Source organism: Mytilus trossulus, chromosome 1, assembly GCF_036588685.1.
Source record: "Mytilus trossulus isolate FHL-02 chromosome 1, PNRI_Mtr1.1.1.hap1, whole genome shotgun sequence".
Classification (NCBI taxonomy): domain Eukaryota; kingdom Metazoa; phylum Mollusca; class Bivalvia; order Mytilida; family Mytilidae; genus Mytilus; species Mytilus trossulus.
In genome coordinates this window covers 81,168,255-81,195,555 of record NC_086373.1, presented here as the reverse complement: position 1 = coordinate 81,195,555, position 27,301 = coordinate 81,168,255, and the positions used below count along the sequence as shown (strand labels likewise).

General features: G+C 32.2%; 3 protein-coding genes across 3 annotated transcripts; all 3 read left to right on the top strand.

Annotated features, from left to right (window-relative positions):
* The first annotated feature begins 4,951 nt into the window (after positions 1–4,951).
* Positions 4,952–6,731, top strand: LOC134686849 (uncharacterized). The gene has a single exon (XM_063546664.1). The coding sequence runs from the start codon at positions 5,113–5,115 to the stop codon at positions 6,565–6,567; it is 1,455 nt and encodes a 484-aa protein (XP_063402734.1). The 5' UTR covers positions 4,952–5,112; the 3' UTR covers positions 6,568–6,731.
* A 9,778-nt stretch (positions 6,732–16,509) lies between these two features.
* LOC134696908 (lysosomal proton-coupled steroid conjugate and bile acid symporter SLC46A3-like) lies at positions 16,510–17,637 on the top strand. Its single transcript, XM_063558909.1, has one exon. The coding sequence runs from the start codon at positions 16,510–16,512 to the stop codon at positions 17,635–17,637; it is 1,128 nt and encodes a 375-aa protein (XP_063414979.1).
* Positions 17,638–19,009: 1,372 nt separating this feature from the next.
* On the top strand, positions 19,010–23,634 carry LOC134696819 (proton-coupled folate transporter-like). The gene is made up of 4 exons (XM_063558809.1): positions 19,010–20,123; positions 21,890–21,973; positions 22,363–22,519; positions 23,487–23,634. The coding sequence occupies exons 1-4, from the start codon at positions 19,010–19,012 to the stop codon at positions 23,632–23,634; spliced, it is 1,503 nt and encodes a 500-aa protein (XP_063414879.1).
* The last annotated feature ends 3,667 nt before the right edge of the window (positions 23,635–27,301 follow it).

Genomic DNA, 27,301 nt, shown 5'->3' with positions numbered 1-27,301 from the left:
TACGAGATGGGTCACACCGAGGTCACTTTGCATACGGAAAATATGTCGGGGGGAATTGCTTTCTGGAAGGAAGCTATTAAAATAAAGTAAACTTCTTCTAAATATGAATAAATTAAAGAATTTTCTTTAGAAAAAAGTATATGTACATAAGTTTTATAATGAAAACTATCCATTGAGTTATAAAAAAACATATGCATTATTGTTTTTATTTGAGGTTTCTTATGACTTTAAGTTATGATTATCCTTGTCGATAAGATTCAGTTCATACATACCCTTAACTGCATGTCAAACACAATTTTAAGGATCCCCGCATCATTAAAGCCCATAAAAAGTTGAGGTCAGGAAAACAATCATTACTATCATATAATTTGAGATTGTTTTCATTTTTAAGGAACTTCATACCAGGGGCACTCACCGTTGAGAAATTCTGTCTCATATTTTTAAAAACACATGATATATATACTATCCTCCTTCCTATTTAGGATATTTGCACGCCATGCACTAAAGAAAAACTGTTCCTATAATCCGCCTTATTTTCATAAATTTATACTTCATTTAACATTTTTACTAATTTAACTCGGTCACCCATCCCAATCATAAGAATGTGTTACCTGAACTTTCACAATCAGTTATAGTAAAATTTAACAAAACCAGATATAATTTTTTATCTGAACCTTTTCAAAGACTATAAAAATGTACACTTTATTGTACTATTTGACACACAAACGATTAACTTTCATATGTAGAATGATAAATTGAAATATGACCATAATGAATTCTAAAACGTGTTTTATATATCTTTAACAATTCGCATAGGATAATGTGACGCGTTTTGTATTTCCTTCAAAACTACAGAATGTATGCTACGTTAATGCATCTACAGTTATATTGAATAATAATAATAATAACTTTGATATTGTTCCACTTTTTTATGAAACAAGTGACTTTGTAGATTTTGATCTTTTCTGTATAGCATTTATGATTTATCTGCATTTACGATCAAATACCAGATCTTTTGCAAATTAAAAAAATAAATAAATACCAAATCTCCTTACTTTAAAGAACAGCATCCTTTACCTTTACCAAATCTCTTTCGAGTTCCACCAGGTATTCAAAGATATTAAATATTGTCGAATTCAAGTCTTAACCTCATAATTTTTATGTGCAAGAACCCAATTCATATATAATCTGTGTCTGTCAAGTTTTACTGGCGACGCTAGAATTTAAGTATATTTCGCCTTTCTTTAACAATTTTATCTTCTCAGTTGATGTACTAGTTTTTAGATTGACAGTATTTCAGTCAAATTATTTTACTTAGAACAATGGTGTTAAATTCTAGCGTCGCCAGTAAAACTTGACAGACACAGATTATATATGAATTAGAATGAGAAGGGTAAGGAGTACGGATTGTCATTATACAGTTGTCTCGGGACATATCCCTAGACATGCATCTATGACATAGATATTTCATAACGGTCGACAAAATCATGCTGAAATCCATGACTGAAATTTCCGAAAGAAAGACTTTTATCAATAGCGTTAAGTAAGCCGGCAACAACCCTCGTCAATGCTTCATAATAAGAAAGAAAGTAATAATAATACCAAAAACTCCAAAATAAATTAAAAAGGGGGACTCTTTTAAAAATCTGACAAAATCAAACGTTATCGACCAATGGAACGAGTGTAAAACAACTGTGTGTGGAGGAGGAGGGTTTTTCCCCGAAGAAACAAGTTAAACAAGGAAACGCAAGCTCTGGAATATCGTATCAACTTGAAGACATGTACTCAATATGCATTCCCTTCTGCTTTGTTCCGAAATATGAATAAAAGTTTACAATTATTGGAAATGTAAAATCATCCCGTTTGTCATAAAGTTCAGTTCTCGGTCGATCTTCATTCTCATGACTTTTCGAGATGTAAGTGGAGATATGAGGCAGACTTTGCATTACATTATCGATTGAATAGATATATGCGTTTCTCTAATTCTTTGGAAATTTAACCCTTTCTGAACCCATTGTATAAATAAATTTAATCAACGTGTGGTTGCTGGTGATCTCAAAAGATCATTGGATGATTTTAAGGGTCATGACCTTTTAAGCTAACTGAATGAATCAAAATATGATAACAGGTGTTAATGAAATTGACAACTTCGTGCAATGTGAAAGGCACTCGAAGGGGATTTTCGGTTAACAAAAAAGAAAATGTCTTTTTAATCATTAGAGAAACAGATTCTTACATAGTGACTCGTGAATTATCGGATTTATCCAATCTCGATAGTTAAATTATAAATTTTAAAGTCCTCGCCGAGGCGGCTCGGACTTTAAAATTGATAATTTAACTATCTCGATTGGATAAATCCGATAATCCACTGGTATCAATGTAAGAATATATATATATGCGTTTCACATGTAATCACCTAACTTTTTACTATTTTTGTGTGAGGACATCAGTCGTTGTAATTTGGTTATCAAATAAAACATTTGTATTGTAATTTTTTTATATTTTTTTTTTCATTGACAGTTATATAAAAAAAAAATTAAGCTTGATCCTTCCTATTTTTCACAAGAACTGAACACTGTTTTTGCAATCGAATCGTCCAATATATATAGGAAATCACTAAAATTAAGCTTGATCCTTCCTATTTTTCACAAGAACTGAACACTGTTTTTGCAATCGAATCGTCCAATATATATAGGAAATCACTAAAATTAAGCTTGATCCTTCCTATTTTTCACAAGAACTGAACACTGTTTTTGCAATCGAATCGTCCAATATATATAGGAAATCACTAAAAGAATAAAGTATGTCAAAATTTGAAACGGAGATGCTGAAATTATTTTCTATGGCAAGAATAAAGGATGATGAAAAAATAACAAGATCACTGTGTGTACACAAAAGCAAAATACTGAAGTGAATATTTAAATGAAATCATTTCGTGATGATTTGGTAGACGTTTCTTCCAACTTACTGGATATTTTATCGAAGACTTTTCCATTCTTTAGGAGGTATTATACCCTCTTAAATGAAAATAATAGATTTATGAAAGAAACATTTGTACTGGGTAAAATTTAAACCGAGAGAGGTTGAAATAGCACTCATTTGACTGTGAACTTAACTTAATTGAATAAATGTTTTGGCTTCATCAATCATGTATAAATGTATGTAGAATATCTAATAAAATATCTGAACATCTGTATTTGGTCTCATTTGCCAGAGCTCAGTTCCAGTAGAACGAACCTTTGTCCGGAAGAGACGGACACGTTCAATCAACACGAGAGGACAGTGACGCATAGCCACCCATCCCTCCTGTTACACATACATTGTTTAGGACCAGTAAATTTTGTTGCGTTATTAATAAATAAATAAGGTCTGGTCACTATAGTGAATAAATGTCATTTATTATATCATAGAGACGTCGTAAACATGATCAAATTAATATATTTTACCTAAAATAACATTTGTGTTTACGCACGTTTTATGTTAAAATTGATATAAGTAACAGTCTTATCAAAAACGATAATTCGAAAGCTTTGTCATAATTCAGGCTGTTGGATTTCTCGTTTGGATTGGTTAATATTTCATAGATGATCATACAGTGTGCATTTTGCTCATTGCTGAAATCCACATAGTGACCTAATGTTGCCTATTTTCTTGTCAGTTAGATTCTGTGAACATTTCTCTCATTTGCATTTATACCACATCTCCTTATTGTCATTTATCTCACATCTCCTTATTGTCATTTATCTCACATCTCCTTATTTTTATTTATCTCACATCTCCTTATTTTTATTTATCTCACATCTCCTTATTTTTATTTATCTAACAACTCCTTATTTTTATTTATCTGACATCTCCTTATCTGAATGTATCTAACAACTCCCAAAACGGGGAGATACTATTTATAAAAGCTTTATGTACTTCAAATTATTATTACTGGACATTTCTCAACGGCAACAATAGAATGATCAAACGCTTGCTGGATATGACTATTCAACTAAGAATCCTAAGTACTATTCAACTGCTTGGTATCAATATTTGAAGGTTTCTTCATCCTCCAAACAAATTAATAGAACCGCATCTCCCTTATATGCAGTAAGTCAGGTTTTGGATCATTTAGTTATTGCGTTTATCTATATAGTTTTCTATATCAGATTCCTTAAGGTTACCAGTAAAGAAACACTTGCCATGTCTATATTTTTTGCCATTTTTTATTCGAAACAATTCGTTACTACTGGATACAACATCGTTTGCCAGCTCATATTTTACGAAAGGAGACTCAGTACACATTCATATGTTTTTGATATTATAAAAAGTAAAGTAACAAAAATACCTAACTCAATGTAAAATTTAAAACGGATAGTCCTTTGACAAATGAAAAATCAAACGCTCAAACACTTCAATGAATTTAATAAGCCATACATTATTTGTAGTAATTACTGTCACGCATGCAGGTTTATATACACCAAGCATTACGAAATTATAAACCTGAATGATAAAGCATATTAAGAAATACCATACATGCATACCTTCAATTGTAAAATTTAGATATATTTCTTTATAATCAAAACTTGATATTCATAGTGAATTATAGCTATGTGACATATTTGTTTACAAGGTTAAAGAAATAAGTGAATAAAAGAAATTAATGGCTTGGAAAGACAAATTAGGCATACAGTATAATAAATTATAAGATAGTTATTATTCTATCGATAGGCAGATATATAATCAGCTAGATGGATAAGTTGATATTATGAACAGATTTAAAATCAAAGTAGTGAAATTCCTTTTAATATCAATCCTCAAAATCGCCTTTCTTTAAGATGTTGATTGTTTTCTTTAAATACACAATGCAATAATAAGAATATACGGTTTAAAAATCTCCCCCGAACAATGAAAAATAATCAGGTAATAAGTTGTTTATGATTGGTGTGAATCTGCCAAGCATGACACTGAAATCTTACCCTACGTTTGTCATTTCTTACAAGTGTATATACGGCACAATAAAACGAGGACAGTAATTCGTTTAAAAGAAAAACTCAGGTCTACCGCACAACACCTGTTTAAATTCTTGCCATTTATTTGACTTTTATATAAATTCCACCTGTTTTGAAAATGGATGTGAATTATAATTTAAATCAAAGTTTGAGCAGTTCTGGACATTTTAATGCTTTGCCTCAACAACAGAATGTGACTGGTACGACTTTTACACCTGAACAATTACTAGCTTTTCAACAAATGCAATTAAACGCTCAAATGGGAAATTTAACACTAACAAATGGACTTCAGCCTGATTTATATCAGAGCCAGAATGTGACATCGCCCAATATTTTTCAATCAATGCCAAACTTTGTGCCAACATCTTCTGGACTTATGGCGGGAGTATTACCAATTTCACCGACATATCCGACGTCTTACATTCCATTCCCACAGTCGACAATGGACAGTTCAAACCCAGGAATGTACCAACAGCCAATGTTGTCAGGTCAGTCTTTTGATCCTTCTAGTAATGAATCGAAACAACAACTTACTCTTATGTTACAACTTCAGAACAATATACCATCTGCTGTAGACTTGAGAAAAACTGTTCGAAGAGATATCGAGGGCTATCAAAACTATGAAGAACCACAGTATTCTCCAAGAAGTCCACAGTTCGTATCAACACCAGTGAATTTATCATCCCCCAATACACCAAACACTACCACAAGACGACAGATAATGTTGTCTGAAACCAGCAGTACGACATCATCTGGACCTGCTTCGCCGTCGTCGAGTGGAATAGGAATGCAGAACTTATCGTTCTCAGATAACAGCCCTGGACCCAATTCTCCAAAATCACCAATTCTTGTTCGACATTTTAGCGAACCACAAGCCACAAATGTTCAAAAAGTTCCAACAAGGGCTTCATCGTTGAAAATCGAAACTAAATATCCTCAAGATAAGTGCTATCGTTGTATGAAAAAGGTATACCCGATGGAAAAGATAGGACCAGTTAAAGATGTTGTATACCATAAAGGGTGTTTTACGTGCAAAACATGTGGGACAAAACTAAATTTAAAGAATTTTTGCCATAATAAAATTTACGATTTGGATATACACGTATACTGCAAATCACACTGTGATCAGGGTTCTTCACAGCCAATTCATATTGATGCCAATTCTGTTTTAATAAAAGGTGCATTATTGGCACCAAAATTAGACAAAGTTAATGAACAAATTCGTGGAAGTGAAGAAACGCACAAAGGAGGAAAATTGGATGCCAATTCAGTGAATATTCGGTCTGCATTATCGGCTTCGAAAAAAGACGATCAAACCAAGACGCGCGATAGCGGTAGTCGATATCATCTAGACATGCAGTCTTTAGAAATCGCTCATGCTAGAAATGTACCTGCAACCGACCTACAAACAGGTAACAAAATCAAACAGCAAGCCTGGAAACGCAACGAACGAAAATCCGAATCGGTTCCACCAACGGATGTGGTTAGGTACAGCGACACAGTACCAGAATATGATATGGAAAGTTTTAAACGACTTCAGGTAGAAAACAATCCAGATTATGATAGATTATAACGAAACTATAAAATTAAACATCAAACATTTCTGTAGAATCAAAATATTACCGAAAACGGGTGCATTTAATCAGCATTATATAAAAGTGCTATATATGTGTGCGATAAAATAACTATTTTCCAGTGTCATATAATATGTATCGAAATATAAAATATTTAAATTTATGTTACTTTAAGATTTATTTTACACTGACACAGTTGTCTTTACAAAAAGTTAACTGGCGACCTCCATCATTCTATACCATGATGAAACATACAATTGATTACACCATGTTTTATCAGTTACATCGTGACCGGTTGACATCATAATTATATCAGATGCAAGTTTCTTTAACTGTATGTAAATCGCATGGTATACATTACACCTTACATATTCAAAAAGATGCGTCGTGTTTTTATAGTACTTTATTGTCCTTAGCTACGGATCTTCATCACTTGTTGAAAACTTGCCAATAGCATTCCTCTTAATTTTTGTGGTCTTAATCCCTTTACCACATGTAAGGTCAGCCACTTTTATATAGGACAAATATTTAAATATTTTATATATGTTCTATTTAAATATTTGATATACATAGGATTGTTTTACCAACAATATTATTGTTGTATTGGTTTAAAAGAAATGCAATTTTAAAAAGTCTGTGTTGAGAAACGGCGACGCGTGACTAATAATACAAGAAGACGTAGTTCTGAGAAATTTAAAGATATAGTTCGATTTCAACAAAATTACTGAATTACCTCGGGTATTTGTACTTTTTTTGATTTACTTAATATCATCAGAAGTAACTTACTAGGGCTTTTAATATATTTTATTACATTATACATGTAATGAGGTGCAACGTCAGTCAGAACATAGTCTCTGTCGAAAGAAACGAGATAATACCATGACAAAAAAATAGAAAAAAAAGACGAACAACAGCGGACGAGCAAAACTTGAAATTAGGCAACACGAACCCAACGAAAAATTTATTAAACTCGCTTGGCCATAAAAGTTAAATTGGTCCATGCCTTTTTTTGTTTTAATAGATCTTTAGCCACCAACTTGTTTCATTTGCCATCATACCACTGTGGCACATCTTCTTATTTCTGATCTTCTTATTTTGAAATTTACCGCAGAATCTGTTGCTCGTGATTTTATGCTAATGGTATTTTGTTTGTGAAAAAGCTGTCTTCAGCTGTCTTCATATCCCATTATTTTTCTCTGTGGAGAGTTTTTTTCTCATTGGTACTCTTCTTATTTTTATTTTTGTAATTACGTTTTTTTGAGAAATAAGCACAATTTGTTATATCAAAACAGAAAACACAAAAACGAAAAACGATAAAACGAAAATGAAGTTGCAGACATCAAAACTTCTTTGTGACATGTATGCTTCCTATCCTGAGAACACTGATATCTCAAAAGAACGTTAAACCAAAAAGGATTTAAGCAATCAATCATTCAAGTAAGTACTTATACTATTGCAGTTAAACATTGCTACTGAGCCGAGAAATATCTTGAAAGTAATGAAAATCTATGATGGAAAAAGTAGGTTTCCATAATCTTTTATATATATGTTACATATATAGTTTTATAAGAATCCGTACTTTTAATTTGCTTAAGCAATTCAAATACAGTGGCGGATCCAGGAATTTTCATAAGTGGGGACCCACTGACTGACCTAAGAGGGGGCCCGCTCCAGTCACGCCTCAGTAATTCCCTATATAAGCAACCTAAATCCGCCTCTGCAATACCAAATTTTATTTCTTAATCAAATTGAGCATTCATGACAACACATGCTTCTCGTGTAAACTTCACAACAATGCACCGGAAATCAAACGAACATGAGATAAATCTCATAAATTCATGGTTGCAGCCAAATGAACGTTTCAATAAGAATTGAGAGCTTCTTTCTGTAATTGCATAGGGTTGTAAAGGAAGTGATCTTGTGCACATTTTTAGTGTAGGCGCTTCATACAAAATATGCCTTGGTCAAAGTTTCCACACATAAATAAAATTACCAAAAAAAAACAATCAAAAAAATTAATCTAAAATAAGCACTTTAATAGTTAGAAATAAAATGTAGATAGATAAGTGAGACATGACCGAGAGCTTAAACAATAAAAATTGTCCAATTGATGAAGAAACAAATTGCATTTTTCCTTAGGACATCCTACAAATTCATCATTTGAAAAATATTCAATTCTGACAATGTTGATCATATTTGTAATTTTGAGGTCATGAAATTAATATACACATCAGAAACTGTAAGGAGAGATTTACCTTGACATGAACAAGATATTTACTTTGAAGCTGAAAGTAGCCCATGGGTAAATGTAAAGTCTATAGGGATACATCATCGAAAAACAATTTACTGTAAGCTTTATATCATATTACATGACATATATATAGACACACAAAATGATACACACCCAGAATACACATAAAAAGCTGTGTTCCATGTTATGTTTTCAATTTATAACAAATATCAACTAGAGTTCAAATGACGTGAATGTAAACAAGTAACAGACAGAAAAGGTCCCGACTTGAAAAATTCGAACAAGACAACTAACGGCCTAATTTATAACAATTCAATTTCTCAAGATTTTACAATACAAATGCTTGATTATTCGTTATACTCTTTCATCTTTTGTGAATCAATGATTTTTACCATTTTGTTTGTTTTATTAAACTCCACTAGATATAGGAAGATGTGGTGTGAGTGCCAATGAGACAACTCTCCATCCACAAGATATAGGAAGATGTGGTGTGAGTGCCAATGAGACAACTCTCCTTCCACAAGATATAGGAAGATGTGGTGTGAGTGCCAATGAGACAACTCTCCATCCAATAGATATAGGAAGATGTGGTGTGAGTGCCAATGAGACAACTCTCCATCCAATAGATATAGGAAGATGTGGTGTGAGTGCCAATGAGACAACTCTCCATCCAATAGATATAGGAAGATGTGGTGTGAGTGCCAATGAGACAACTCTCCATCCACTAGATATAGGAAGATGTGGTGTGAGTGCCAATGAGACAACTCTCCATCCAATAGATATAGGAAGATGTGGTGTGAGTGCCAATGAGACAACTCTCCATCCACTAGATATAGGAAGATGTGGTGTGAGTGCCAATGAGACAACTCTCCATCCAATAGATATAGGAAGATGTGGTGTGAGTGCCAATGAGACAACTCTCCATCCAATAGATATAGGAAGATGTGGTGTGAGTGCCAATGAGACAACTCTCCATCCAATAGATATAGGAAGATGTGGTGTGAGTGCCAATGAGACAATTCTCCATCAAACATGTGAAAGCTCTCTCGCAGGAAAACTCCAATAGTCTGAATTCTACCTTCTAAAACTTATCAGCACTAACAATTATTATCATAAGTGGAAATACACACTATATAATATAAATGTATATGATTTGTTTTTAATAAAACCTCAAAATGTAATGGTTTTTCATTAGTGCATTCATTAACAATCTAGGTTTGATTTCAACAAGGTAAAAATGTGCAAGACTTCAAAACATCCATGTCAGAAAACGCCAGGGGCCGTGTCAACGAAGCTGTCCTAGGACTAAGACATGTCTTAGGATGGTCTTAGGACACGTCTTAGTCCTAAGTCAGGTTAACGAAAGTCTCCTAAAATAAGATACGTCCTAAATTTGGTCCTAAAGTTAGGATAAACAATTAGGTGTCTTAGGATAGTCCTAAAGGTTACATCGTCCTAAAACGTAATAAAAACAACAAATATGGCATAAACTCAATACTAAAAATACTAATACAATATTAAACTATCATTAGATAAAATTAATAAAAAATATTGCCAAGTTTAATATTTGTTATAGATTTAATTGTATTATAATAAATTATTTCGTGCTGCCTTTTTTGAAAACTAAATAATACTATCAGCATAAGCAACACTGATATATTGAATTATAATTCAAATATGGGAAAAGTTTAGTTTTTTACCTAATTCAAATTCGATACATGTAATGAAATCGAGTGGACCTAAGTACAAAACTAGTTTATGTACTAAAATTGCAGCACGAATATCACAAAGTTTTGTGACCATTTACTTTTGTTTTCGTATTAAATTTAATTATATCTTTTATCATATTTAATAACGTATTTATTAGTATTCCGTAAAAACTTTAACTTGTATTTTGCGTTAATTGTTTTCTATATAAGAGTCATCCTCCCTGTCTTAACATATAGGTTCTAAAATACAATTTAATCTATTTCATACAAATCTCTACATATATTTTCAATTAAATAAATGTGTAAGGATGGTCCTAGGACCATCGTAGTTAGGACTGTCCTAAGACAGCTTTGTTTTACATCCTAAGACATGTCTCAGACACGTCCTAAGACCATCCTAAATAATGTCCTAAGACCTATCTTAGGACATATCCTAGGATACTTTCATTGACACGGCCCCAGGCATACAAGAAAAATGCAAGATAAAGTTATCGTAGCTTCTACAAATAAATGTTTTTACATGAAAGTTTGATCATGGAACAAAAATGCTGAATATCCGGGATGGGGTGTTGTGAATGGGCAAATTTTCTACATTATTGCATATTCAATTGTATGTTATTTAAATAAAACTGCCAAAATATGATATATAGTGTTTAAGAGAAACCTAAAGTGATACTTAAATTTTATCTCAATACATGTATATAGAGTTGTATGTCTGCCACACAATGTTACCGGACTCTGCATTCTGAGTTTGTCAATTCCCACATCGAATTAGTACATTTATTAAAGTAACTTGAAACGACACCTATGTAATTATTTTTTTCTTCACCTCATACACTAATAATAAAAGTAAAATCCTCCGTCTAATCGCTATGAAATTTATTTAAGTAAAAGAATCACCCAAGCAAGAATACACGGTTCGCAATTTATAAAATAAACGAATGTCAGGGACCCTGGCAGATAATAATTAAATTCACGGATGGCTACCAATTAATACTTTGTATAGTGATATGACCATTTATCAACCTGTGAATCCATTTAATTGACCTTAATACGGCATTTAAAATCTCTCTGATTTAATCTTAAGCTAAATTCTACGTAGATCCTCTGTTTGGCCAAACAAATTCGAGTTCACCGTCATCGGCAAATTGAGTATATTGTAACCGCAGAAGCTCGATGTGTGGATAAGGAATAAAGCTGTATTCAAGCGGTTGGTTTTGGTTTTGGAATTCCCCAAATCGCTTTTATTAATAATTAAAATAACAGGTACCCAACTTTGTGTTCATTGGAAAAACCTGTGCAAGTATGGATACATTATGTTCAGTCGTTTGGAAGGACTTGTGGGTAAAACATTAACAAATGTTCACTATGTATCGCTGGTGACAGCCACAATGACATTGACACCTTCCCCTTAGTTGTCAGCCCTTTTGATCTCATCTTATAAGAGATTTTGATGCGAATTTTAATGTTTGATCGAAAAGTGCCAAAATCACATACTAGTATACTAGTATGCGTTTTTCTCGTCGATCTTATTGTGATGTTTACACATACTGACTGATATTGCTTACTGGAGACACATTTTTATCAAAGCAAACTTACTAAAATAATGTTCTCTGATTTCCTTATACTCATATGCTATATTAGAGCCACATGTAGGTCTGCATCAGATTGTTATCAAAGAAAGTAAGTTATCATTGAACGGAGATCACATTACAGAATTGGCTCACATAGTATATCATAATACTAAGTTACTTATGATGTGGCTCCCTATATATGTTGAGTTTTCACAATGGATGGGAGTATTGATCCATATTCAAAAGGGTGAGTAGTCAACGTCAAGAGTTTGACGTTTTAAAAGTCTTTGCGGCCCATGCCACCCCTCGCATTAAATCTGCCTCTGACTACTTTGAATAGTGTTTACCGTAAAAACGTCGTCTGTGACCCTATTCCTTTTGTAGTGTGCATGTATAAATCTCAAATTTGGACAAAAACACACATGCATAGATCGTTCACAAATTAATTCCCTTGAACTTTAACACGTATTTGATCATACATATGTGTTCATGTTAGATTAATGATATACTCAACTGCATTTCAACATGAAAATGTTGTAAACATTACTTTTACTGACAACATATAAATAAGACAGAAGCCTTAAGGTAAACCACAATAAACGATGATTTCATTCATGTGTAAAATGTGAATTTAAACTATGCAATGCTCATGTTTCAGTTTATATGAATTCTTAAAATAATTGTAATTGATATGTAATTTGAAATTCTTTACCAGAATTAATGTTTCGTGGTTGTAATGATGGAGTTGACAGCTGATCATTCGTTAGAGTAATAGGAAACTGGCTCCAGATTGTTTTTTTTTAAACTATGAAGAAACCAAAAAAACATAATAAACAATATCTGTTCAATTTAATGTTTTATTTTGGTTTTATAGTTGTCGTTGTGTTATTTCCACAATGTCTGTACAAATCACAAATAAACATTGGCAACTGCCCGTTTAGCTAACATACATTAGAAATTTCGATGTTTAAATCATATTTCCCTAAAAAATGTAAGCGTGAAAAAATCGGATGGTTTAGCCCAAAAGTGTAACCTATCTTAACAAAAAATATTTAACCCATTTTAGCGATTAGTGCAATTATCAATAGATATAAGAAGATGTGGTATGAGTGTCAACGACACAACTCTCCATGCAAGTCACAATTTGTAAAATTAAACCATTATAGGTAAAATTACGGTCTTCAACACAGAGCTTTGGCTAAAACCGACCAGCCATTTATAAAGGGCCCCAAAAATATCAATGTCCATTTTAGCGCTATTTTTTTTTTCATCAAATTCAGCAAAATAATAAATTGTAAAAGAAGCAAGACCACATCTCCTTATTTTCAAATTGTTTTCTACGTATTGCTTTATCAATTATTGCTAACTAATATACCATGTAATATATAATTTGGCCTAAGTGTTCAACGTTTGTAAAGGTTATGTGGAACAAATTCTTTAAAGTGTGAAATAAATATATTCCACGGTGACATGACTATCTATACTGCAGCCCCTTGTCAGGAATATCGATAGCGAATTGTTTCCTGGACACCTGCTTATTGTTAAGGGCTTTATGTTGGCTTATATTTTGAAGATGTCTTTGGCAAATAATGTCGATTGGCTGTTGTATTCAGACATGGTACAAAAGACACCACCAAATTGTCCAAACTTGTCAACATGTTTACAAGCTAATCAAGTACTCAAAGGTTACATACTTTAAAAATGTAAAGATCATATACACTTAGAGTGTACATGTATATTTTTATGACACATACAAATACACTAGTAAATAAATAACATTTTAGAATATTAAGATGGGATACACTTTGCAAAAATGTAGTTTGTTTCTTCTTTCTTTTTTGAGACTGTAAACGATCTTGTTTTTTTCTCAAATTGAGCAAACTTCTCTTGTTTTGATAGGCCTGTTTTTTGTAAAACAGCATAGTCAAGAGAACTTGTCACTATAAGATATGCGACCTTTCAACAACATTATCAGACCAGAAAAATATCGGTTTGAATTGTTAGCTAGCAAGATGAAATTCAATACCAAACCTTAGGTTTAATATTATGTAATCCTATATTCATGTGTAAGTACTATGGAGTGATTTATGTCGTAGTTCTTATGCTATCGTTTTTGTTTAAGAAAAAGATTGATACGATACCATAGAAAGCAACACTGATACATAAGATATTGGAAATTTAATGAAAACAAACAAGAAATATGCCCGTAGCTATTTATGTAGATTTTCAATAGGTATGATACCTGGGGAATACATTAATACTTTCATCAAATTTACCTGAAGTAATTTGACAAAATAACCTTTGCATTGATATAAATCTTTGTTTGAAGTTTATATTAAAGAGAAAATAATTAAACACAATTTTGTATACATGTGTACATGCAAACGGATATGTCTTTATGATTCAAAATAAGATAAACATATTTATCCTGTTGCTATATCTTTCCTTTTAACAAAAAAAATTTCTTAAAAGTAAAAGGAATGTTCATATTAATCAAAGTTAAGTTCTTCTGGATCAAAGTCTGATATTAACGAAATTATGGTTTAATACACGATTATTAACAAGGCATTCACATACTCAACATTGTTGAACTTAATATACAAACTCTTATTCAAAAGCAGCTTCAGTACTGGCATGATCCCCCCAAATAAAATGTGTAGTTTTTTTTTGCGAAAAGTTACCTTCCACTGCAGACTGTACACCAATAATGTTCTTGACGGCAAGCAAATGAGGAATAGATATATTGGAATTGTTTCCAATCAAGTAATATTATGTATTTATTCAGCAAGAACAGCGTTTTACATTTATCAAACAAATAATTGTGTTCATTGAAAACAAGTTAGGCAGGGGGAGATTTGGTCTTATCATATCGAACAAACTGGTCTATCAATTGAAAACCAACGATCTTACATTATCAAGAACTATGAAAAATAGAAATGACACGATTGCCAACGAGTTAACCATCAACAAAGAACAAATGACAAGGAAGTCAACACCTACAATTTACCATGCGACCTTGAACAATGAGCAAAACTACTACCATATGGAGAGCTATTGCACGTCCCAGGATAATATTAATGTGTGAAAAGATTAAAAAGAGAAAGCCAGCAACGGTGCCAACCCGATTGCATCTACACTGTAGAAACTTGGTTAAGTTTTCGTTTACCATTAACAACAGTAAGTGTACAGGTCTTTAGCTCAAACAACAGTTAACGAAAGTTCTTTTGCACATACACCAGTAAGTATACAGTGTTTTAGTACTAGTTCATACATCAGTAAGCGTACAGTTCTTAAGCACATAGTACAAACACAGTGGCGGATGCAGCCATTTGAAAAAAAGGGGGGTCCCAAACCAGGACAAAAGGGGGGTTCCAACTATATGTCCCCATTCAAATGCATTGATCGTCCAAAAAAGGAGGGTACCAACCCTCGGAACACTCCCCCTGGATCCGCCACTGATACACCAATAAGTGCACAGTTCTTTTGGACAAACCAGTAATCATACAGTTCTTAAGCACAAACAACAGTAAACGTACAGTTCTTTAGCACAAACACCAGTAAGCGTACAGTTCTTAAGCACAAACAACAGTAAACGTACAGTTCTTTAGCAAAAACAACAATGACCGTACAGTTCTTTGGCACATACAACAAGGAGCGTACAATTCCTTGGCACAAACAACAGTAAGCATACAGTTCTTTAGCACAACCAAAAGTAAGTGTACAGTTCGTTAGAACAAACGACAGTAAGCGTACAACTATTTGCCACAAACAACAGTAAGTGTACAGTTTTTTGGCACACACAACCGTAAGTGTACAGATAGCACAAACGAAAGTAAGCGTACAGTTCTTTAGCACAAACAGAAGTATACGTACAGTTCTTTAGCATACACAACAGTGAGCATACATTTCTTTGGTACAAACAACAAAAAGTGTACAGTTCTTTGGCCATACTACAGTAAGCGTACAGTTCTTTGGTACAAACAACAGTTAGCGAACAGTTCTTTAGTACAAAAAACAGTAAGCGTACAGTTTTTTGGTACAAACAGAAATAAATGTACAGTGCTTTAATACACACAACAGTAAGTGAATATCTCTTTACACAAACAACAGTAAGCGTACATTTTTTTTTTATCATAAACAACAATAGGTGTACAGTAACTGATATTTAGCACAAACAACACTAAGCGTACAGTTCTTTAGCTTAAAAAACAGTACGCATACAGTTTACGAAGTTTTCTTGCTTAATGTTATCTTCATTCTATTTATACTTACACACTAATGATAGTGTGATACAAATACTGCAAAACTGGACTAGATTTTAATCTACTGCCCAAATAAACGATTTTCACGTAATCATTGATATGAAAATAATAAATCCATCCATTCACTGAGTATTAAAAAGTTAACATGGATGAGCGTGAAAAATTGTTAACAAAAGAAGCAAGAAGTAGCTGGTTTGATGTTCGTACTAAATTGTGTTTATTTGTAATGTTGCATGGATGTGCATTGGAAATCCAAAGTGTTACTGAAACACAATATGTGTATTCCTATTTAAAGAAACACACAAATAAAAACACTACCTATGAATCCACGTCAAACAATTTGAGCGAACAGAACTGTCCAGGCAATATGACTGGAGAGAATGATGACTATATACAAAGTCTAGCATCTTACTGGACGTGGTACATTCAACTTGTGACATATGGCATATGTTTACCGGTACTGGTAGTAGCAGGTCCAGTGTCCGACCTTAAAGGAGCAAAAATTGTGTTAATGTACAATTTAATGATTACAATCTTATCATATGCTGCTAGAGCCTACGCCATATATGAAGATTTAAATCTTTACTGGTATGTTGGATTCAGTGCAGTAGAAGGCATATCTGGATGTCACTATGTATATCATCTAACTTGTAGTGCGGTTCTTACAAACTCTACCAAACCGAACAAAGAACGACCATTTATATTGGCTGTTTATGACGCCATGATGGGGATAGGAATGGGTATTTCACAGATTGGAGTAGGATATGTTATCAAATTTTCAGGATATACATATCCCTATCTTGTATCAATTGTATGTCTGTGTCTCGTACTTATACTTATTATATTAACACTGGAAGACAATACCAGTAAGAAAACCGTCGACGTATTATCACTCCCAAAGAATCTCTGCGTTCTTTTTTCCAATCAAAATGCATTAGTGAGTAACAACATTAGGTATTTATGTGTATATTATACCATATACCTTTTCCATCTTTTGCCACTTTCAGCAAATTCTACAATTCGTCTGTTGTTTATCTTAGGACCACCATTTTGTTGGTCTTCTGTTCATATAGGATGGTTTAGTGCGGCACTTGCCATTGGTGAACTAGTGATTGGGACTGTTATTCTAAAAGGTCTGCTATCATGTTTTAAAGGATATGTAATCGCAATGTTTGGATACGCGTCTACATTGGCAAGTTTTGTGCTTTTCGGATTTTGTACAGCTGACTGGATGATATATGGTGGTGAGTTATATTTATTCATATTTAAATAAACACAAAATGAAGAGTCGTAGTGGTAAGCGCATCAGACTACTAACACTAAGGTTCCTGGTTCGATCCCCGTTTAGGGAAGAAATTTTCTGGTATTGAATTTTCGGCTCTCCCTTTTTGCGAATATTGTCTTGAAAAACGACGATAGTCCGTCGGAAGACGACGATAAATGACTGATCTGCGTTTTGAGAGAGCAACATATCTTGCACGTAAAAGATACCCGTATAGATTTATAAAAAGAGCAGGCTAATTTCGCTAAATGACAGTGACAAAGTGGAAAGGGATTGAAAAGTTGTAATAACTTGTTTCACAACTACTATAAATAAATATGTCTAAACTAAGTTATCCTTACACATATCAAAACAGTTTAATCATTGTAACGTTACATTGGTCCATTTTAGTCAAATCACATATATAGTACCGAATATGTTTCAGTTTTATCGAACAAGAATAAATCGAAAGTGACTATTACTTATATTCAGATACTCATTTCTAATATTATTTAGTGTTAGTGAAAAAAAGATTTACGGTATAATATGCCAATGATGCAATAATACAATGAAACATGAAACCAGGCAAAGATCTATCAACATGTATATCGGGATGGATAGTTTGAAATCGATTGAAATTTCTGAAATGGCCACCCCTGTTATACATGTTATATAAAATGCAAAAATGCGAAAAAATAAAAAAATAAATAATCAAAACTTAATTAAACATTGATAAATCTGACTAGAAAGGCTATGCAGAATTAATCTTCTACTGAAATACTAAATACAGAAAAACCTCCAAGAAATAAACAAATAGAACTAGTGACAAGTTTTCTGACTCGGTACAGACATATTAACATAATTGTTTAATTATATTTTGAATACTCATTTGATACTCAACTTAAAGTATTATAGACTTTTACGTTTATTTTTGTATTTGTTTCACTTAATTTATTGAGAGCAGATATTTGAATAAAATGTGGGACCTAGTTGTTTAAAAAGTAACTAATAATTAACATGATTAATAGACTAAAATCATTCTCAATTTTAAAACCAAACGTTATCGTTTTTGGCGATGCATGTAGTTTTAAACATTTATATCAGTAGGTATGCATGTACCTAAAGGAAAGGACTACAACATCATGTGTTACAGTAGTTGATTACCGATATAAACATGTGCTTATTTATCAAAATATAATTATTACAATTCACAATGATATACAGAAACTGATCACTATATGTGTTATCTTTCCTAGGCAAATACATTCTGAGTAAATTAAACGTACGGATTACAAAATATAAACATACAAAATAAAAATATCGTTCTGAAGATGCATGATATATTTGCCTCTGGATTCCAACCACGACCATCAGAATAGTAAATATGGATGAGCAACAAATACTGATCGCGAAAATAGACAAGAAGTCATCATGGTTTGACGCTCGTATTAAAATATGTATTTATACCATCATCTGGGGATGTTCTCTTGAAATGCTGAACATATCAGAAACTCAGTACATATATTCGTACCTTAAGGATCACAATTTACCAACTAATAATACATCGGTAAAACAATATAATTCGATAAAAGAGATGAGCTGCAGTGAAAATTTGACGTCTGCAACAGACGATTATATTCAGGGATTAGCATCGGACTGGACTTGGTACATGCAACTTGTGATTTACAGTTTTGGATTGCTTGTTATGTCTGTGTTAGGACCTTTGTCGGATAAAGTAGGTCGGAAACCAGTTCTTATTTTTACTGTCTCTCTTTTTGCGATAACATTCGCATTGCGGACATATGCCGTGTATGCAAAACTGAATCTATACTGGTACCTACTATTTTGCGTTGTGGAGGGTTTAGCTGGTTGCCATTATACATATGATGTTATTTGTCTTTCAATACTTAACACATGCACAAAACAAGATGAATCTAAACCATTCAATATAGCACTATTTGATACTATGATGGTAATTGGAATTTGTGTCTCTGATATAACGACTGGTTATCTTATCAAGCTGACTGGATACACGTACCCTTTCCTTACAGGAACTGCGTTATTAGTTTTAATTCTTATTCTAATTATCATCACGAAGGAAAACTATAAATTACCAATCAAGCAGAATCCTGTAAACATTTCGTCTTCATTTATTGACGTATGTTCACTGTGTAGAAGGACTAACATATTAATGAATTCTACTAGACAATTATTTTTGATGTATATACTTGTATACTTTACAAATGAATTTCCTTATTTGGCAAACGGAGGTATAAGAACATTGTATGAGCTTGGAGCTCCTCTTTGCTGGACCTCTGTCAAAGTAGGATGGTATACAGCTGCTGCATATTTTTGTGAATTTGTCATTGGAATCTTGATTCTTAAATCTTTTCTTCTTTGTATGAAGGACCATACAATAGCCTTTTTGGGATTCACTTCTTCAGTAACGTGTTACATAGTGTTTGGATTTTCGTCATCTGATTGGATGATTTACCTGGGTAAATTCTTGAGATGTTTCTTTAATTTGCTGCTAAGAATTCTGATTTGTATATTATATATCAGATACAGCTTATAAGCATATAGTATAATATTAATTTCACGTTTGTTTTTCTTCATGGTTTATATAGTTTTAGTATGGCTATAAATAGCTCGGATTCTTGTCCATTCCTATAATCATGTTTTCCTTTTGGACATTTTACAAATGTATAGCTATAAATAAGTGTTTGCCATTAACTAACATCTGAATGCCATTAGGCAATCAGTGTTATGACAGTGTTCATAAAACAACTCTGTTTGTAACATAAATTGGATGTTTTCCTTTGATGTTTTTATGAAATAATTTGCTTAAAAAGTGTGGTGAGGGAAAACCATGGTATATTATATGCAAAGTAATGTTGTACCATACTTTGCTAATTAAATATGCAACTCAACTAGAATTCAAAGGGAAAAAGGCGGAGCTTCAGCCATGGTATAACATATTCATGTTCATGTTAATCCATGGCTGAAGCTCCACCTTTTCAGTTTTAAATGTATCCTCCTCTTGAATATTTAGGAAACTGTTAAACATACTAAAAGGTCAAGATCTTCATTTGTTTTCATTTCATAACAAAAAGCAAAAAATTATGTGTACCCAAATCTTAAGAAACCTTTTTCAAACTATATAGGATTGTTACGAATTCCCCTAATTTTGGAAACAATTACTAAATGTTTCTTCTTTAAGTTGTGAAACAATTGAAATGTGAAACTATCATTCCCTTTGCAAAGATCCAATTAAATTTCGATTTAAAAAAAGGGGGTACCTATATAAAAGGGAATAAATATCGGCTACAAATATCTGAAAAAAACATGATTTTTTTTTGCGATCAAATATCTACGCTCCCTGGATCCGCTACTGTTTAAATACAGTGTTTTATCATTAAAATTGTGTTTTAATAAATAATCTAATTATCGAATTAATAAAATAACGGAAGAAAGCAGTTTGTACGAAAACTAGAAATGTATAAATATGCATTTTTCAATGAGATGAAAATTCTGTAAAATATGATTAATTTATATGATACTTGAAAACAAAACAAAAAACAATTCTTACCGCCATTAGAATAATTATTTAATCCTTGTCCGACGCTGGAATCCGATATTTTTGTTTACAGTGTGATGACATTATGAAGTTACTTACGCAAACAACCATACACGGGGAGCAAAACGAAATAAAAATCGGGAAAATCTGACATTTTCTTTCCTTTTTTGCAAATTCAAGGGTTTTATTACATGAAATACACAAACGATCATACACGAGGCGCAAAAGTGACTTGCGCGAGCTTCCATTTCATTGGATAAAACTGTAACGTGATCAATTTCCAATATTAGTTGAAGGTCTTGAAGCTGTCAATCATTATTTATATTACAAATTTTATATACCATGTGTCTTACTCATTAACATATTTAAACAAACTCATCCTTCGGATTCGTTTGTTTAAATATGTTAACTCGTAAAAACCATGGTATATATAGTACTTGTAAAGATACTATTTGTCGATTAAGAGGGAATCAACAAAATGAACTCATGGCAGATACCAGGATTATCATTTTATACGACAGACTCGTGTTATGTCTACAAAAGACTTCCCAGAAAGGGATTTATAATATTTAGCAATGCTCGTGGTTTTGCATTGTTTAATTTGTTTGCGTGAACACGAAAAAAATAAGATATATAATACCCATTCTAATATTGTGTTTGTAGATTAATCAATGATTTCCATTTTAGCTACTGCCATTGGTGTCATCCGAATATTACCAATACCGATAATAAAGTCAATCCTTTCTCGAATGGTCCATTCAGACAAACAAGGTAAACAATTTTCAAAATTCAATGATGCATATATACAATTGAAGCATTTCTTCGTAAAATGCCTGTGCCAAGTTAGGAATATGACGGTTTTCTTTTACTTTGTTCGTTAATTACTAATATTTAGATTTGTAACGTAAGGCTTCCCCTATCTAAATTTGTCTTGGAGTTCGATATTTTTGTAACAATTTTTTAAATGGAATCAAACTGTTATTTTCAAGTTCCTTTTGAAACAAATCATATCTGTTTTCATAAAATTCCAAATCAAACTATTCACTTAAAATCAACCATGCCCTCTTTACAAAAGATGAATGGTCAGGCATTATCTTTTCATTTTAAGAACACATAGATCTATTTGTTTTGCTTACTCGCATGTTTTTTTTTCATTACAGGAGCCCTTTTTGCTAATATATACCTACTAGAAGCTGTGTGCCGACTTGGTGGTTCCACATTATTTAACAATATATACCACCACACTCGTCCGATATTTAAAGGCATGGTATTCTTTGTTATGGCTTTATTTCCATTGTGTGCTGGTATTCTCTTAATGTGAGTAGATTTAAGGTAGTAATGTAATTCAATTTTCGTGTAGATTATTTCACTCTTGTTGAATGTAAACTTTTGTAAGACATTCAATAGTTATCAAAGGTACTAGGATTATAATTTAATACGCCAGACGCGCGTTTCGTCTACATAAGACTCATCAGTGACGCTAAAATCAAAATATAAAAAAGCCAAAGAAGTACAAAGTTGAAAAGCATTGAGGACCTAAAATTCAAAAAGGTGTGCCAAATACGACTAAGGTAATCTATTCCTGGATAAAGAAAATTCAAAAGAGAATGCCTAATTTTGCGTCAAAGAACACTTGTAATAGTATAATTTGTCGTGAGAACAAAAAACCCCAACTCAAACCTCATTTTACCAATAATAATAAATAAAATATAAACTATACAAAATAGCAATATTAAAAGCTATGCAGACACGCCAAACAATGAATGAATTGATTGTAAAAAGACAAACATGTAAAAAGACAAACAGCTCTATGTGATGTTCTGTTTTTGGGGAAGTTCCTGATGTATTAACTGGCTTGATTAACAAGAACTGTTATAGAGTAATCAGACTAGTTTACTCACCAATAACCCATAGAAAAAAGTGTTTAATGCATATTGTTTTCAATCCAAGTATTTATTATTTCTTTATGTCAGTTTCATATTTTTTGGAACCCCAGGATTGAGGCTATCTATATTTTTCTTATAATTCTAAAACACTTTAGTTATTTCGCTTTGAATGTTTTTACCAATTACATTTTTACTTGCAGTTTTTACAAAAAAGCGAAAAAAAGATATTCGGAGGCTCTTTGCCTTGAATATATTTCCCTCTGCTTGAATTGTATATGGAGTAGTAGGTAAAATTATCCAATAGCTGCAAATTTGCTTTTAATAAAAAAAAAAAAAAAAAAAGGGAGTATACTTATAATATCCCTTGACGTGTCACGATATTTTCATTTACATTTCAGGTGCATGACATGCAGAAACACTCAATCAGATAAAATAGAGATTAAAGTTGAAGAACCAACAGTTCAGAACAGGAAAGAAAATTGCGATTGTGAAGAAAATCTCGAGAAATCACAGAAGGAAGATATACTTGTTATCGCAAAAAACTAAACAAGAAGGGCTATAATCTGTACAAAGTATAGTCTGTACAAACATATAGTGGATACGAATATTCTTACTATTTTATAAAAAAAACATATACGTAAAATGAATGAAAGAAGATGTAGACATACGATACTAACAAGAGAAATGTGTCTATACTACAGGTCAATGTCTAAATGGTATGACTTACAGATCCATCATCACTACCTTTGAATAAGCGCTATATGTAAACAGAATTCCGAAGGTGTTATAACATACTGAAACAGACCATGACGAGATTTCCGCTTCGAGCAGTGCATTCGTCGGGATTTATTTTTTCTTTGGATCGAACTATCTATATATTTTTTAATCTATAATACCTGTTTATATAAGTTATAATAAAATGCATCTTGACAATATTATCTCCGATTATTTTAAGTATTGCATTTTTTTTTATGAAGTGCTATAGTCAGAATGGTATCAATATGACATTGTATGGATCTTAGTACTACATAATATATTATACAAGGGAATATAAAAAAAGGTTCTCGACGCTGGAGCAAAAACAAGCCATACAATAATCCAAATATAACAAATAAAAGGAGCGTCAAAGACCAATAATTCCGAAATTGACAAACACAGCTGAAATGTCTATTACTATGGATAGAACATCCTAAGTATACAAACTATATTATGAAAATAAATATACAAGAGATCTAAGAAAACGAACGAAAATTTCTTTTTGCTTCTTTTGTAGTCTTTTGAGTATTTTATTTTCTAAATACTAGCATTCAATCTTTTTAAAGTTTATATCAAAATGACATTTACAAATGTTTTGTTACTGTAACACACCGATATTATCAACTGCATGCATATTCACAATACCGCTTAACCACCTATTCTTTGCCATAAATAATTTCACGAGGTATGATATACATCAAGAAATAAATATTATTGTGTCAAATGTAAACGGGTTTATTTATCTTATCTGAATCAACAAGGGGAATATAAATAATTTGATAGGATAACTGATCTAGATTCGCACAGTCATAAGTAAAACAATGACCGAAAACAGGCCGCTCTTGAAAACACAGCAATCGGAACAAAGTACTTCTGGTTGGTTCAATAACCAATTTAAAATCAGTCTTTTTGGATTAATATATGGATGCGCTATTGAAATGAGAAGTATAACGGAAACACAGTTTGTGTACGCTTATTTGAAAAATCACACGAATAGCAATAAAACTGTTTTGGAAATGAAAGGCAACACTTCAAAATATGATGAAAAATGTCTGGACAATACAACAAATACTGGTGATAATTATATACAGGGATTGGCAACAGATTGGACGTGGTATATTACACTTGTTATATATGGCATAGGACTTCCGGTTCTTGCCTTAATTGGACCACTTTCCGATAAACTGGGAAGGAAACCAATTATATTGTTTAATTTAGGACTAACTGCGATATCATTTTTCGTCCGTACTTATATTGTGTATGCAGATCTTAATTTATATTGGTATTTATTGATGTGTTGCATTGAAGGTTTCGCTGGGAGTCACTATGCATATCATTTTGCATGTTGCTCAATATTGGCGAATTGTACGAAAGCTGGTAAACAGCGACCGTTTGCATTTGCACTTTATGAATCTATGATGGGATTAGGACTATGTATTTCTGAAATAGGAACAGGATATCTAATTAAACTTCTAGGTTTCACATATCCATATATAATATCTACTGGTTTAAACATTATTGTTTTCATATCGTTTTGTACTTTTCAAGAGGAAAACACCGAGAAAGAGAAAACATATACATTTTCTGCTAAAACAAAAGGAGTGTATGTTTTCTGTACAAAAAAGGAATCCCTGTCAAGAAACGTCAGCTGGAAGATTTTTTCCATAACCATTTTAATTTTTTTCATTTACCATTTTCCTGTTTCTTCGTTCGGCTCCATTCGGACATTATACACATTAGGAATACCTTTCTGTTGGTCGTCAGTACATATAGGATGGTATGCTGCTGGAGTTGATGTCGTTCAGTACGTGTTTAGTGTTGTGATCCTCAAATGTCTTCTGATGGTCACCAAAGATGAAACGATAACGATTTTAGGTTTTGTTTCTAACATTGCTTTTTTGGTAATGTTCGGAATGTTCGCAGCTGATTGGTTTATATACACAGGTAAGACGCTCATATTGTCTCATAAAATATTATCAGTTCTAACTATTAATGAGCGAAAAAGACATTTTAACTAGAGTTTGTGTTTATTTATATTCAAAATATTTCAGTTATTATAGATCATACCGAAATATGAACTGACCACAACTAAATAGTAAAGTAGTGCTGAAGTGGGGTTAAACACCAATCAATCTATCATTAATAGGCATTACCTGCGAAGTTGGCAATATAAAAATATGATTTTGTGTTTTAAACATTTAAAAAAGCGGAATTTTAATATGACATTTCGCTATAGTCGGCCTGTTTTTGTTCAATTTTGTTAACATTTGTCAATAATGTATATTGGTTTGCAAGTCAATAATTCCACTCAGTTAAATCCATATCCATGCGAACTTCAACTTAACCTTTAACTTGGATGGGCTTACGTATTGGTTCAGTATGTTTGGTTATTAAAAAGAAAAGAATGTAAACACTGAATAAATGAAACAAGGCTGCCACAGGGAAGATAACTTTCGTAATCTGATTCTGCACAGATAAAAAATCAATCAAATAAAAAAAAAACCTATGGTTAACATATACTCTAAATCTATGACATGAAATCAAACAGACCCAGTAAAATCGTTATTATACGATCGGTCGTGCTTCCTTGTGTATTCCTGTTTATATATTTCTTTATACATAAAATTTAAGAAAATATATGAACCTATAGATTCATGTTAAAAGCTAAGTACCATCTACGCTCTCTGTTCTCATTTTCATTATTTGTTTTAATTCTGCATTATTAAATGATTTATTGATTTGATAATGTTTGAGTTTTGACTACTGTGTTTTAATATTTTAGCCACAGCTATTGGAGTAATTAGAATTTTACCAAATCCTCTATTGAAATCATTTTTGTCCAGGATGGTTTTAAGAGACAAACTAGGTAATATTCAAAGTATGTTTTTATGAAGTAATACAGTAGGTTTGAACCTATAAAAATAAGCTCATAGGTTTAAAGAATTCAAGGAATACACAAATAAAATAACTTTTCCGTATTTTTAAAAGAAAAAAAACAGAGTCAACAAATTCAGTTTATGAAAGTTTAAGTTTTCTTTAAATTCAAAATAATGTCATGACGAACATTTAGTTGATTTTTTAACGTTTATCACCGAACTGTTGAAATTGACTTTAATGAGTATATGTAATTGAATAATTGAAAATCAGTGACGGCATACACAATTGTAACAATAAGCAAGTATCTACTCAGTGTGAAATGATTTACAAAATCTTTTCTTTAACTCCAAATATTCTACTGAATTGTTAGTATTTAACAATCTCGAATTTCTCATCTCGAAAGACCCTTCAGTCCTGTTATGAAAAGTAGAAAAATAATGATAAATTATTAAAATACGTACACAAACATAAAATAAGTTTTTGTTTTATTCATAGGAACCCTTTTCTCTAATATATACCTCATAGAAGCAACATGCAGGCTTGGTGGTGTAACAGTATTTAACAACATATATCATCAAAC

What these genes read in the sequence shown, in the direction of transcription:
- LOC134686849 (XM_063546664.1), top strand. Translation starts at nt 5,113, where the DNA reads ATGGATGTGAATTATAATTTAAATCAAAGTTTGAGCAGTTCTGGACAT.
- LOC134696908 (XM_063558909.1), top strand. Translation starts at nt 16,510, where the DNA reads ATGGATGAGCGTGAAAAATTGTTAACAAAAGAAGCAAGAAGTAGCTGG.
- LOC134696819 (XM_063558809.1), top strand. Translation starts at nt 19,010, where the DNA reads ATGGATGAGCAACAAATACTGATCGCGAAAATAGACAAGAAGTCATCA. An exon ending in TGATTGGATGATTTACCTGG is followed by an intron (nt 20,124 to 21,889) that starts GTAAATTCTTGA and finishes TTTCCATTTTAG; the next exon opens with CTACTGCCATTGGTGTCATC. An exon ending in GGTCCATTCAGACAAACAAG is followed by an intron (nt 21,974 to 22,362) that starts GTAAACAATTTT and finishes TTTTCATTACAG; the next exon opens with GAGCCCTTTTTGCTAATATA.